The 14,977-nt window shown below is 46.0% G+C and overlaps 1 protein-coding gene across 1 annotated transcript in view; it reads left to right on the forward strand.

Annotated features, from left to right (window-relative positions):
• Positions 1 to 2,445: 2,445 nt before the first annotated feature.
• Positions 2,446 to 14,977, forward strand: part of LOC134910874 (nodal homolog 2-A-like) — a 32,074-nt gene continuing 19,542 nt past the window's right edge. The window contains exons 1-3 of the mRNA XM_063919259.1: positions 2,446 to 2,951; positions 3,973 to 4,691; positions 5,152 to 5,300. Coding sequence (XP_063775329.1) covers positions 2,651 to 2,951; positions 3,973 to 4,691; positions 5,152 to 5,300 — 1,169 coding nt within the window. The 5' untranslated portion in view covers positions 2,446 to 2,650. The remainder of the gene's footprint in view (positions 2,952 to 3,972; positions 4,692 to 5,151; positions 5,301 to 14,977) is intronic.

A 14,977-nucleotide genomic window follows, 5' to 3' on the forward strand; every position in this document is an offset into this window, starting at 1 on the left:
GATTCGCTGTCAAAAGAGCACCAGCAGCAATTCAGCAGTGAGCTCGCTGTGGTGTGTCAGTTCCTCACTCACCTCACTGTCAGTGTATTGTCACTATTGTACACCACAGGATTATGGTCTAATTATTCCAATCTAAAATGTTACACACATTGTTACATTCATTACAAAATGCTCAAGATTACCACACGATATACAGAATATATATGTCAATACTATAGTAAGAGCAATACAATAAATAGTAACTTTATTTAAAAAAAAAAAGAGTTACAGGTCTGTGGGCCTAATTCAGAGATGTACACAAGCCCAATGGTGTGCGTACATCTCCAGTGTCTGTAGCACTGTGCAAGCGCAGGATGTGTGTCTCCGACGACGGTCACAGTGTCACCTAAGCCACAGCGTTATTGACATGCTGCAACCATTTGGGGCAAGCACAGCCAGTGTTTCAGAAAATGGGTGTGTGTTTGCCCCATTTTCTGGGCGTGCTGAGGCCAGTGGCTGTGTCCTTGCACGCAGCTTCACGGACTCCAGCAGCGTAAAAAAATGGCCATCCGATGATCACGCACAAGGCCAGACTACCCATTTGACACTTCTGGGAAATGCCAGAAAGGGCGATGGGCTGATAGCCAGTCCAGACACACAGATAGACTTGGCCGGCAGAGCAGCTCCGCCCTCCGGCACTCTGATCGACTGCCCGGCTCTCATTGAGAGAGCGCTGTGACACACTGGCCGGTTTCTCCCGGATGGCAAAAAGCCGGACAAACTTTGTCCGGCTTTTTGCCATCCGGGAGAAACCGGCAGAGTCTGTCACACAGGACGGCTTTGAGCCGTGTGTGATGCTGTGCGCATGCGCAGCATCAGACACGGCTTCAGAAAAAACCGTTGTGTGTGAAAGCTCCCCTTCACACACACGGTTTACTGGCTGCAAAGACGGCCAGGCAGCCGCCCGGCAGCCGGACCTTCCAGTGGTGAGACCCGGCTGCAACCCGGCAGCCGGGCCGGGGCCGTGCAGTGTGAAGGGACCCTACCCCTCACACTGTTAACTACAATGCCGACACGGGAAAAAGCCGTCCGGCTTTTTCCCGGCCGGCAAAAGCCGGGTAGTGTGTTTTAGCCCATAGGCTTGCTGAGCAGCTCCGGCTCCTGGCACTCTGCTCGGCCGGCCGGCATAGAGAGACGGCGTGCTGCTCAGCCAGGTCCCCGAGACTCGCAACATACCCTTGTGAGCCGTAACCATGCCCTCTTTTCAGACACTCGCCTGCGCCATTGCATGCCAGGGCTGTATAACAGCACCAGTCCTTCCCTGGTCACGCAGTACATCTGACGTTGCATCCTGGTACACAGCAGTGGATCACAAAAGCCGGCAGGAGGCAGCATTAGCATATTTCTGCACAGGAGCTATGTCCAAAGACACAGCTGCTGTGTCGTCTGCCTCCATCTCTGAGTCTGCTCTTTTGACTGGTTAACAGCATATCATATCCAACTACACTTATAGTAGAAAACGCTGCATGTTCTTGAATATCTAATTATATGTGCATTTAAGGCTGCAGCTTACACCCCAAGGTATTTACCTAATTCATAGACTTTGCAATGTTACATCTTAAATTTCAAAGAAATAGGAATATATACACAAAAGTATATTATATTATAAACAAATAACAGATGAATAAAGTATATTTACAACAACTGGGGATAAGGTAGATTTAAACTCATTATAAATCCGCCAGTGTCTTTGGAAACACAAACTAACTTAATAGATTACATACACATACAGGTGTGATATACACAGGTGGATTTATTATCAGAGCATTACTAACCCCTCTGACAAGCTCATTTATATGCCAGTACTTAATAGGTATGCTGGCCATACACTTGTGCGATTGCATGCGATGCGATATCGGGCCCGATTTCTCTTGAAGCTTACATTGCAATAAATCGCATTGAAAGAGCTTTTTTTGTGCATTCGATGCGCATGCAATCATGCGATTTATCGCATGCCCCTTGCAACCAAAAATCGGGTGACCAGAAATGGGTGGAGAGGAGTGTCCAGGAAGTGAGCTAATTACCTCACAGATCGCACATCGCAGTGCGATAAATCAAATGTGGTAAAAACAGCATGCGATCGCACGTGTGATCCGATCAATATTGCAGCACATAAGATCTTGAGACGTGAGATTCGACCGGCGTGCCCGCGCATCACGTCGCATGGTACATAAGATGTGCATACAATCCTGCGATTTATTGCACAGATCCGGTCAAAATCGTAGGATTGTACCAGACATCTCACAAGTGTATGGGCACCATTACATAGATGCAGCTACTGTATGTATATTCTATGTATATTCCACCAACTGAACCAGTTAACAAAAACTAACAAAGCACACATATAATCCCTAACTTGTATTTTTTGTGGATTTAGTATCTATAATCAATTACTCCTAATTGTGCTTCATGTCTGAATGTTGGAGTACTGGGCCCTCCCAGCAGGGGACAAGAGAGATGACAATGACTTCTGGGAACTATTGTAACACAGAGATGAAAGGATGATGTGTGAAGAACCATTGAAGCCCTGGCTCCTTACCTATAAAAGAGGAAGGTTCTCTAGGATTCAAATCAGTCTTGGGGGGCTTCAGAACAAAAAACATATCTGAGCATGAAGAGACCAAGTATTGCCTGGCTGACAGCTATCCTGAGCATTGCATTCATCTCCCTGGTCTTGGGAAGGCCCACTCACCCAGAGACACAGCAGACCAGGACTTCTCTTCCAGGAGCTAGAATGGGACTGACAGCATCATCTGGTCTTCATGGAAAGAGCCATTCCCGGGGTCAGAAGATTCCTCTCTACATGATACAATTGTATCAGACTCTCATTATGGGGAATGACACTGATCCGTCAGTCCTGGAGCATCCTGTTCTCTGGGAATCTGATTCAGTCCTGAGTCTCACTGCAAAAAGTAAGTGGCTAAAGTTAATTAGAAATTATTCATAAATCCCAAATTGTGCTCTCAGCAAATACAGAGTTAAGCCAGGTACACACTAGGCAACAAGGGGAATGCCGGCGATGAACGACTATATCGTTGACCGATATAGCGTTCAACGATAAATCGCTACACACTGAACGTTATCGTTCAACGATAATGATCAGTGATGTCACTGCCGGCATTCCCAGATATGCAGCTCAGCCTGACATTGACGGGTTGTGCTGCATGTCAGCCAAATATTGCTGAACGATGTGCGGGAGGGTGCATCGTTCACCAATATTGCCCCATACACACTGGATGATATAAGCCTTAAAAATAAATGATAACGACATTTATGTAGTCATTGTTTCTTTTTTAGGCTGAAATCGCTTAGTGTGTACCTGGCTTAAGAGCTTTATATATCTCCATCAGATCTCTTCAGGATATCTGGGCATTTATTATAGAACCACTTCCAACAAGTGTTATTTATTCATTATTGTACCAAATGTGAATATAAACAAATTGATTTTATAGGCAGTTTTCTGCTTTTGTAGTTGTTGATTGCTAGATTAGTTTTGTAATTTTTTTACTTATTTAATATAGGATTTTAAGGAATGCCATATAATGTTGATACTCTGTTTTTGTCCACATTGTTATGATTCTGATTCAGTTGATTTATAATATGAGTTTTTTTAGTAATTGAATATACAACATACAGTCAGCTAAATGTTATTGGGGTGTCAGTTCTCAAACCTCTTATTCACTGTGATGGTCGAAAGTAATATGAAAATGTATTGTGTTATTCTGCTTCTACCACTTATGTTTCTTGGGGGGAGATTTATCAAAGATTGGAGGCAGCTTCTGTAATTTTACAGGCTGTTATTGAAAAATGACAGTTGGGAGCTGATTGGTTGATATGTTATTATTCTCCACTATATCTCTCTCCAGGCTTTGATCATTTCCCCCTTAATAGACTCAATGAAAATAAAAATAAAATCTCTTTTTGTCTTCCCAGGTTGCAGTGAAATGGGCCACCATTGGGCATTTTCTTTTGATATGACCTCTATCTCTAGCAACAATGAGCTGAGGCTGGTCGAGTTAAGAATTCAGAGTGCTACATTACATATATATAACACTGTAATGATAGACATCTACCACGCCAAAGAAGCTCAGGAGAAGACATTCGTTGGAACATTAAAAGCTGACTTATCCTCTGCAAATGGCCCCACCTCTAGAGTGTTTGATCTAACAAATATGACTCAGGACTTTATTTACCACAAGTCGTCTGAGAAAGAAAATGTGAAGAGTCAGAAAATGCCTGATACAATTAGGTGGAGTAGTTGTGATAGAGGGATAAATCAGAAGGTCATGCTGGTGGTGTTTCTCAAAGACAAGCAAGTTCTTAACCATAATGGACATCTCAGCCTCATTAAGACAGTAGAAACATCTAAGTATGTGAGGGCGGAAAATGAAACCAGAAGGAAATATGACACTAGCAGACAACGTAGGAGTTGGAATGTGAAAAACAGCATCATTCGAAACAGTATTCCTCCATTATCAGCAGATAATGGTGAACCCCTGTGTCGGAGAGTGGATATGTTTGTGGACTTTGAACAGATTGAGTGGGGAAACCAGATCATTTATCCAAAAAGATATAATGCGTACAGATGTGAGGGAGCCTGCCCTATTCCTTTAAATGAAGCATTCAAGCCATCAAATCATGCCTACATCAAGGTAATGTCTATAATTTATTAATTCTTTCTCATTGCTCTCTATACCTATTTAAATGGCCAAAAAAGTAACTCACAATATAGTGTTTCATAAATGTCTCTCTCCATCACCTCTCTCACTCTCTCCTGTGCATCTCTGACACTGGTAGGATTGGTCAGACCAACTCTCATTAAATTCCAACATGATGACATAATTTTTTATCAGCTGTAAATGTTATTATACATTCCAATGTGATGACATCATTTTTTATCAGCTGTCAATTTTATTATATAGCTGTGCAGATCATGTTTAGTAAATTATGTCCTGATAAATCCATTATCCCATTCATTCTTCTCACCATTTACCTACCTATTCTACCCAATGTCCAATAAATAAATAAATATATCACAACGTAGAGATAATGCATTTTTTGGGTTACTGGTGTTCATTGAATTAACTAACATTTTGATATTTATTTTTTTAGAGTTTGATCAAACTGAAAGACCCCGAGAGAGTGGATTGTCCTCACTGTGTCCCTGTGAAGATGAGGCCAATGTCCATGTTAATGTATGAAGGGGATAAGATTGTCCTAAAAAACCATGAGGACATGATTGTGGAAGACTGTGGCTGTAGGTGACAGCATGAGAAAGTAGATCTGATAATAAAAGTGTGCAAATATATGGAAATATATAACTTATATTGTTATACTGTAACTTATATTGGGTGGTTTTTCCAATAAAAAAAAAAAATATATATATATTTTTGTAGCATTGAGGCATGTCTATCTTTCTTTTCCACAAAGAGCTGCTGCAACTTTGCATTATCTGATTTACAAATACATTTATTTATTTATTTATTTATTTATTACCAGTTATTTATATAGCGCACACATATTCCGCAGCGCTTTCCAGAGAATGCTTGGACATTCACATCTGTCCCTGCCCCAGTAGAGCTTCCAATCTATATTCCCTATCGCAGGTACACGCGCACACATTCATACTAGGGTTAATTTTTGTTGGGACCCAATTAATCTACCTGTATATTTTTGGGATTGTGGGAGGAAACCGGAGTACCCGGATGAAACCCACGCAAGTACGAGGAGAATATACAAACTCCACACCGTTGGGGTCATGACGGGAATTTAACACATGACCTCAGTGCTGTGAGGCAGTAATGCAAACTTTTACACCAACCGTACATTAGTAGGGTGTAGGGTTTAATCAATTTTGTATAACCAGAAAGATAAAGTAGTAAAGGAGGGGTACAGAAGGAGTAAAATGGATCCAGTTGGGATTTAAAAACAGTACTTACAATACAGGACAGTACATACAATAAGAAGAGTTATGGTAGACCAACCATTGTTAACTCTCTTTCTGCAAGGTACATTGGGTTCCACAGGGAAACATCGGGGTGTTGAGTGGATCTTGATCCAGAGGAACCAACAGCTAAAGCTTTAGGCTGTCCCAGGATGCACTGGGGCCTCCTATATAACCCCGCCGCCAGGCACTATGAGCTCAGTTTCGTTAACCAGTCCAATGCAGGAGCAGGTAAGAGAGAAGATAGATGTTAGTCACATAGAACCACATTCTCACGACAGGAGAAGGGACCAGCAGCTAATACCATACAAACCCATAGAAGCTAGGTGCGTCAGGGTGGACGCCCTGTGGAACCCAATGTACCTCGCAGAAAGAGTTAACAATGGTAAATATACCATAACTCTCCTTTTCTGCAGCAGGTTACATTGGTTTCCACAGGGAAACATTGGGGATGTCCTAAAGCAGTTCCTCAAGGCAGGGGACGTGCTTTAGCGGGTATGATAACCCGGCTTCCAAAGGAAGCATCCTGGGAGGCGGAAGTATCAAAGGCATAGAGCCTTATAAACATGTTCACAGAGAACAACGTAGCCGCCTTGCACAATTGTTCTACGGATGCGCCATGTTGGGCCGCCCAAGAAGGTCCAACAGACTGAGAGACCAGCCTGCGCATAAGCTTGTGCACTCACCATTCTAATCCATCTGGCCAAAGTTTGCTTATTTTCAGGCCAGCCACATTTGTGAAAACCAAACAAAACAAAAACGGAACCTGATCTCCACATATATATGTGCCTTACAAAGGCTGCTCTTTGGAGGACAAATCAGAAGAGATAAACACCGGTACCACAATCTCCTGGTTAAGGTGAAAAGATGACACCACCTTAGGTAAATAACCTGGGTGAGTTCTAAGAACTGCCCGGTCATGATGAAATATTAGAAAGGGTGGATGACAGGACAATGCTCCTAAGTCCAACACCCTTCTTACAGAGGCAATAGCAAGTAAAAACAAGACTTTGGCCGTGAGACAAATTAAGGTCCACCGTCTCAGGAGGTTCAAATGGAGATTCTTCTAGGGCATTCAGGACAACAGACAGATCGCATGGAGCCACAGGAGGGACATAGGGAGGCTGAATCCATAAGACACCCTGATTGAATGTATGAACGTCAGGTATAGACCAGGGACGTGCAGTCAGGAGAGGCAGGGGAGGCAGTGCCTCCCCTGTGATTAATTAGTACAATAATACATAGAAGATACTTATGACACGTATTAATGTCATAAGTATCTTCTTGATGCAATGCCATATTTTTTATTGTGTAAAATTACTTTGGGAGGCACTGATAGCAGTGCCTCCCATACATAACAGGAACGGGGAGAGAGCAGGGGGCGGAGCCTAGCACTGGGCTTTAAAAGCCCATTGAAAAACAGTGGGAAAGCGGCACTGAAAAAGTGCCTCGCTGACAGGGACACCACCCCGTGTCAGCGAGGCAGCTGTGATTGGACTTCGGATCCACTGCTGGATCTGCTTGTCCAATCACCTAGACGCAGCGGGAGGCGGAAGTTGGGACGGGAGCAGTGGTGGGTCTGAGGTGACTGCTGCTCTCCCCTGTCATGCTCCGCTGGCTCCGTCCCCCCCCCCCCCTCCCGCTCACAGGCCCCAGACGTCTCTCTCCTCTGGCGGCTCTCACCACCTGGAAGTGTCCGCCGGCTCCGTCCCCCCCCTCCCGCTCACAGGCACCAGACGTCTCTCTCCTCTGGGCGGCTCTCAGCTGGAAGTGTCCGGCGGCTCCGTCCTCCCCTCCCGCTGACTTGTGCGGCTTTCCACTGTCCTTCTCTGGCGGCTCTGTCCGCACACAGCAGCAGGCAGGGTTTTTTTTCCCTCTCTCTATCTCTCTCTCTCTCTCTTAGTGTGTAAAAAGGGGACGCTGTCTTCCGTAATGTGTAAAAAGGGGGACTGTCTGCTGTAATGTGTAAAAAGGGGGACTGGCTGCTGTAATGTGTAAAAAGTGGACGCTGTTTGCCGTAATGTGTAAAAAGGGGGCGCTGTCTGCCGTAATGTGTAAAAAAGGGCGGGCTGTCTGCCGTAATGTGTAAAAAGGGGACGCTGTCTACCGTAATGTGTAAAAAGGGGGGTGCTGTCTGCCGTAATGTGTAAAAAAGGGCGCGCTGTCTGCCGTAATGTGTAAAAAGGGGGGGCGCTGTCTGCCGTAATGTGTAAAAAGGGGTGAGCTGTCTGCCGTTATGTGTAAAAAGGGGACGCTGTCAGCCATAATATGTATAAAAGGGCACGCTGTCTGCCGTAATGTGTAAAAAGGGTACGCTGTCTGCCGTTATGTGTAAAAAGGGGATGCTGTCTGCCGTAATGTGTATAAAAGGGCGCGCTGTCTGCCGTAATGTGTAAAAAGGGGAAGCTGTCTGCCATAATTTGTTCTCTCTCTCTCTCTCTCTCTCTCTCTCTCTCTCTCTCCTTTTCCCCCCTCCTGTGGGTTGAAATTTTTATGTGTAACTTACTTATTTTCCAGGTAATAGATTCTACTGGACAAGTGGACGTGATCGGCGTGGGATGTAGGTAAGTAATCTCTCTCATTTTTACAGGTACCCCTACCCTATTGGATTCTACATGGACAAGTGGACGTGACCGGCGTGGGATGTAGGTAAGTATGTGTGAGTGTGTACGTGTGTTATAATAAAATTTTACTGTCACGGTGTGTTTATTTGGGTATTTTTTTTTATGTAGAACTACAGGTACCAGCGGACCCTTTATTTCCCCGCATGCTGGTACTTGAGGTTCTCCAAGTACCAGCAAGCGGGGGAGGCTTGCTGGGCCTTGTAGTTCCACAACAAAAAACAATATTCTTTTTTTACACACATGGCTATCAGCCCGGCACCCACCGCCCAGGGGTACTGGGGACAGCCTCGGGCTTCACCCCTGGCCCTTGGGTGCCTGAAGGGGAGGACCCCCTTGATTTAAGGGGTCCCCACTCCTCCAGGGAACCCCGGCTAGAGGTGACTAGTTGGGGGGGTAATGCCACGGCCGCAGGGACCTACATATATGTGTCCCCCGGCTATGGCATTATGTCCCTGGGTAGTGGAGCCCGGTGCGGGTTTTAAAAATACGGGGGACCCCTACATCTTTTGTCCCCCATATTTTTGGAACCAGGACTGGACTAAGAGCCCGGTGCTGGTTGTCTAAATACAGGGAACCCCTGTCCAATTTTTCCCCAGTATTTAAACAACCAGGACCGGCTCAAAGAGCCCGAGGCTGGTTAAACTTAGGAGGGGGGACCTCACGCATTTTTTTTTTTTACATCAAGTTACTGGAAGCCCTGGACAACAAAACTGCATTCATGTCCTCCTCCCACTCCCTTCCCAGTCCCAAACACTAATTTTAATTTTTTTATGATGAGCAGGCAGGCAGCGGGCATTGGCGGCATCGGACTGAGATTAGTGGCGGAGGGCTGGGTCAGTTGATGGTGGCCGAGTTTGTAAGCCATTGGCGGTGGCAGCAGGCATCGGCTCAGAGGCAGTAGCGGGCATTGGCTCGGCGGCGGTAGGGGTCATCGCCAGGGTTCGGCGGACATTATGGTAGTGCCTCACCAGCCACTGACCTCACCGCACGCCACTGCAGCTCCCTCCAGACATCCTGTATGCAGGGAGCTACAGAGCTCTGTTGCTGGTGCTGCTCCGTGAACGCGATCGCGACTTTTTCTGAGATGGAAACAGTGCACAGCTGCCTGTCTCCATCTCTAATATTAAATATTCGGGCAATGCGGGGGGTTCCAGGCACTGGCAGCCGGTACTTCGGTGTACTTACTGAGAATGGCTGTCTTCTTCCTTCTGTCCCGATCCTGGCTCCTCTGAGGCATTGTCGCGTCATTAGCTTCCTGGGCTTCCTGCAGCGCCCTCCAGTGGCCGGCCCTGGCTGAGGCACTTATACTAGTGCCGCCTGTAATGCTTTTTTTCAATGGGCTTTTACAGCCCGTAGCTTGTCCCCGCCCCCTGCCCGCTCACGGCTTCAGCTCCTTCAGTATTGTAAGTGTGAGGCAGCGCTCTCGCTGCCTCACAAACAAAACTGGCTGTATTTGCAAAGCAAAATTGATTACAATAATACAAAAGAGATATTCATAACACAGAATATGTGTTAAAAATATGTTTTTTGTATTATTTTAATCATTAAATGACAGGTGAGGCACTGCCTCCCCTGCCTCCCATGACTGCACGTCCCTGGGGAGCTGCTGGTTGTGCACGCAGCTCCCTCTGTCCTCGGGCTCACAGTTTCAAGTATCCATGGAGGCAGTGTAATAATGTTAACTAGGAGGGATTGGTGTGGGGGAGTATTAATGTTCTCTAGGAGTCTGAGGGGGTATTGGGTTGTGGGGGTGTACTAAAGTGTCGCTAGGAGGGGGGTGTTGGGGTGTAGTGAAATGTCTCTAGGATGGGGTGTTGAATTTATGTTTGCTAGGAGGGAATAATGTGTGGGACAGTATTAATGTTCTCTAGGAGAGTTACTGTGGAATGTAGGGGTATTCATGCCATCTTGGGTGGCAATATATTATTGTTGTCTGGAGTATGGGGGTGTCTATTAATGTTATCTTGGCGTGGCCAAACCGTGCTCCCGACGAAAACGCACAGCAGCGATCGGGACGGAATGACCCCCATAGTGTGTGTGTTATCCAGGGGGCTTTGTGGAAGAATCACTGCACTTTCCAGCATAAAGTACAGCACTGGTACAATGTTTCTCCGGGTGTAGTATGGCTGACCGGCGGACAGGAGACCGCCGGTCAGCTTACCGACGCCGGGATCCCGGTGGGGAGGGGCGAGTGCAGCAAGTCCCTTGCGGGCTCGGTGGCAACCGGGTTCTATTCCCACTCTATGGGTGTCGTGGTCACCTACGAGTGGAAATAGTCCCTGTTGGTCGGCATGCCGACCATCGGGATAGTGAGGGGTCGGGATGCTGGAGGAGGTCATGTGACTGTCGGTCTCCCGACTGCCGGTCACATAAATACCACCCTGTTTCTCCTATAGTATCTGGCTTCAAGTGACACATTGTGATTTATTTGTGATTTTGTTTTTAATTTGTATGTATGTTCTATATATTAAAGGTTATATCTATTTTTAAACACTGCTGGAACCATCAGAATGCTGTTTTTCTTCAAGCGCAGCCTTTTCTGAAGTATAATTTACTTGTAGTTTTATAAACCATACAGAGGGGTTTTTTTTTCTGAGACGGCTACTGGATTATACAGCTAAGATTATTGAGCGAATAGATTCTTTTCTCTGTCTGCCTGTATGTTAACTTCCAGCATGGGGCTGATAGTATTGTCATACTTAAGTGAAGGGTTTCTCCCCGCAGCTCAGTGCTCGGATCTCCACAGGCATGGCAGCTAATGCGCTGCTGCAGTCTGCTCTTGTACCGCTGAGAGCCTCAGGGGAGTGACCAGATGTCAGCTGCATTAGGGATTGTCCTTCCAGCACTTACCTGTCTGTAGTGGGAGATGCGAGTAACTGGCCAGTCTCAGATGAAAATTATACCTGTCCCACTTCATGTCATGCTGCAGCTGGCTGAGGAACTAGAAGTCCCAGCACACTTTGACTCTGGTTGGACACACCATATATATATATATATATGTGTGTGGAGTATGGTATGCCAGCGGCCTGGCTCCCGGCGACCAGCATACCGGCACCCCGACCGCCGGCATACCGACAGCATGACGAATGCAAATGAGCCCCTTGCGGGCTTGCTGTGCTCACCGCGCTACGTGCGCCACGCTATTTGTTCTCCCTCCAGGGGGGTTGTGGACCCCCAAGAGGGAGAAAAAGTGTCGGTAAGCCGGCTGTCGGGATTCCAGCGCCAGTATACTGTGCGCCGGGATCCTGACAGCCGGCAAACTGAAGACCACCCATATATATATATATATATATATATATATATATATATACACACACACACATACACTCACACATACCTTCAGCTCACTCACATACACTCACACATACCTTCAGCTCCATATATATCGATATATACTGTACCCTCTAGCTCCATGCACACACATTTTTGGGGGGATCCCACTTTCAATTCCAATTCTGGGCTGACTGGTTTTGGGGTGTTTAATAAGATAGCAAGGGGACACCACACAGAGTGTTCCCCCCATTATGGCATTATCCCCCTAGTTCAGCCTCGTGCTGGCTATGGTTAAATAAGGGGGAACCTACTTCTTTTTTTTTTCTAAGTTGGAGGGGGGGGGGGGGGCGCAATTGTGCGTGAATCAGGAGTGCCTCACTGGCCACTGACTTCACCGCACGTCACTGCGATGTAATAGTGATTCCCAAATACTTTAAATGAGAGGTGGAGATTGTAAAGTTATCTAAAAGGATAGTGCAGTGAGGCAGCAGGTCGAGTCTCGTCAGTGGTAATACTTCAGATTTTTGAACATTAATTTTATATCCGGCAAATGTACCAAAAGATGTGATTGTTTGTAGTACCGCGGGGACAGAGACAGTCGGCTGAGAAATAAACAGCAACATATTGTCAGCAAACAACGATACCTTTAACTCTAACCTCCCAATCATAATACCATGAAACGAAGGATCAGAATGGAGTGCTCTTGCCAGGGGTTCCAAAACCAGGGCAAATAAAAGCGGGGATAGAGGGCAGCACTGTCTGGTGCCTCTTTGTATAAGAACAAGGGAAGATATATATGTTATGGTAAGAACTTACCGTTGATAACGGTATTTCTCCTATGACCACAGGTTTCCACAGGATAACATTGGGATATGCTTGAGCGTCAGCGGATTGGCACCAAATCGTTCACAAGCTTTGTGGCCTCCCAGGATGCACTGGGCTCGTCCGTATAATACCGCCCACTGACTCAGTCAAATCAGTTGTTTCCAAAGCAATTAGGCAGGAGCATTATATTGAACCCTATTCAAGCGAGAAGAACACACATGCACACCCTTCCACGCAAGAGGGAAGAGGTTAGTAAATATAAAGATTCTCAAATCAGGTGCGTCAGGGTGGGATCCCCGTGGAAACCTGTGGACATAAGAGAAATACCATTATCAACGGTAAATTCTTACCATAGCGTATATTTCTCTGGCTGGGTTTACAGGTTATCCACAGGATAACATTGGGATTTCCCAAAGCAAGTTTTTAATGGTGGGGATGCTCCTGCTTGGACAGGAGAACCTTTTGCCCACATTCAGCATCATGAGAGGCAAAGGTATCCAAGGCATAATTCTAATGAATGTGTTAATGGAAGACCATGTGGCTGCCTTACATATCTGTTCTGCTGAAGCACCAGGTTGTGCTGCCCATGAAGGACCTACCTTAAGTGTAGAGTGAGCAGAGACATTAGCTGGAACAGGGAGATCAGCACGAGAGTATGCTTCTGCAATCGTTATTCAAAGCCATCTTGCTAGCGTCTGTTTAGTAGAAGGCCATCCCCTCTTATGAAATCCGTAGAGAATGAAGAGAGAATCTGTCTTTCTGATGGCACTGGTACGATCTACGTAGATTCTTAATGCACGGACTACGACCGTGAAAAGCCGGGACCACAATTTCTTCATTAAGGTGAAATTTAGAGATCACCTTTGGAAGATAACCAGACTTAGTTCTGAGAACTGCTTTATCTGGATAAAAAAAATCAGAAAAGGAAACTTACACGACAGCACTCCTAAATCTGATACCCTTCTAGCTGATGCCATAGTCAGAAGAAAGAGTACTTTAGCTGTCAACCATTTAAGATCCACTTTCTTTAGTGGTTCAAATGGAGCCCCCTGAAGGGCTTTGAGAACCAGACTTAAATCACAAGGTACTGCTGGAGGAACAAAAGGTGGTTGAATGCGCAGCATTCCCTGGAAAAAAGTACGCACATCCTGTAAAGTAGCAATTTTCTTTTGAAACCATACAGTTAATGCTGAAACTTGAACTCTCAAGGAAGCCACCTTCAAACCCTTATCCATTCCTGCCTGAAGGAAATCTAAGATTCTGGATACTCTGAAAGATTTTGGATTCATATTTCTTTCACTGCATCAATGAACATAGGCTTGCCATATTCGGTGATAAATGCGAGCAGAGGAAGGTTTCCTTGCTCTAAGCATTGTTTGAATTACCTGTTGTGAAAAACCTCTTGATCTTAGGATAGAGGTTTCAACAGCCATGCCGTCAAAGACAGCCGAACCAGATGCTTGTGACAACAAGGACCCTGCATTAGTAGATCTGTACGTTGAGGGAGCAGAATTGGTGCATCCAACGACATCCTCTGCAGATCTATGTACCAATGCCTCCTTGGCCAAGCCGGAGCTATTAGAATCACGGCACCCTTTGCTTGCTTTATTTTCCTCACCACCCTGGGTAGCAGGGAGATTGGAGGAAACAGATATGCCAGATGAAACTCCCATTTCACTGACAGTGCGTCCACAAGGGTCGCTCCGGGGTCTTTTGTTCTTGACCCGTATACCGGAACTTTGTGATTCAGACGGGACACCATGAGATCTATCTCTGGCAACCCCCACTTGTCTACTAGAGTCTGAAAGACCTCCGGGTGTAGAGCCCATTCGGTTTCCTGAATGGTGTGCTGACTGAGAAAGTCCGCTTCCCAGTTTAGGACTCCTGGAACGAACACTGCGGACAATGCTGGAAGATGGAGTTCTGCCCACTTTAGTATGTGACTTACCTCCTCCATTGCTCTTTGGCTGCGAGTTCCTCCCTGATGGTTGAGGTACGCTACTGCCGTTGCATTGTCCGAGCGGATCTGGACTGGTTTTCCTTGCAGAAAATGTCCTTTGTCTGAATCAGTGCCATGTATATGGCTCGTAGTTCCAACAAATTTATTGGCAGGCAACTTTCCTCTTTGGTCCATTGTCCTTGGAACCATAATTTTCCGGACACTGCTCCCCAGCCCTGAAGACTGGCATCCGTTGTCAGGATCTCCTAATCTGATATCCAAAAGGGTCTCCCCTTGTCTAGATGGGATGTCTGTAGCCACCAGGCTAATGAC

Source organism: Pseudophryne corroboree, chromosome 4 (genome assembly GCF_028390025.1).
Source record: "Pseudophryne corroboree isolate aPseCor3 chromosome 4, aPseCor3.hap2, whole genome shotgun sequence".
Classification (NCBI taxonomy): Eukaryota; Metazoa; Chordata; class Amphibia; order Anura; family Myobatrachidae; genus Pseudophryne; species Pseudophryne corroboree.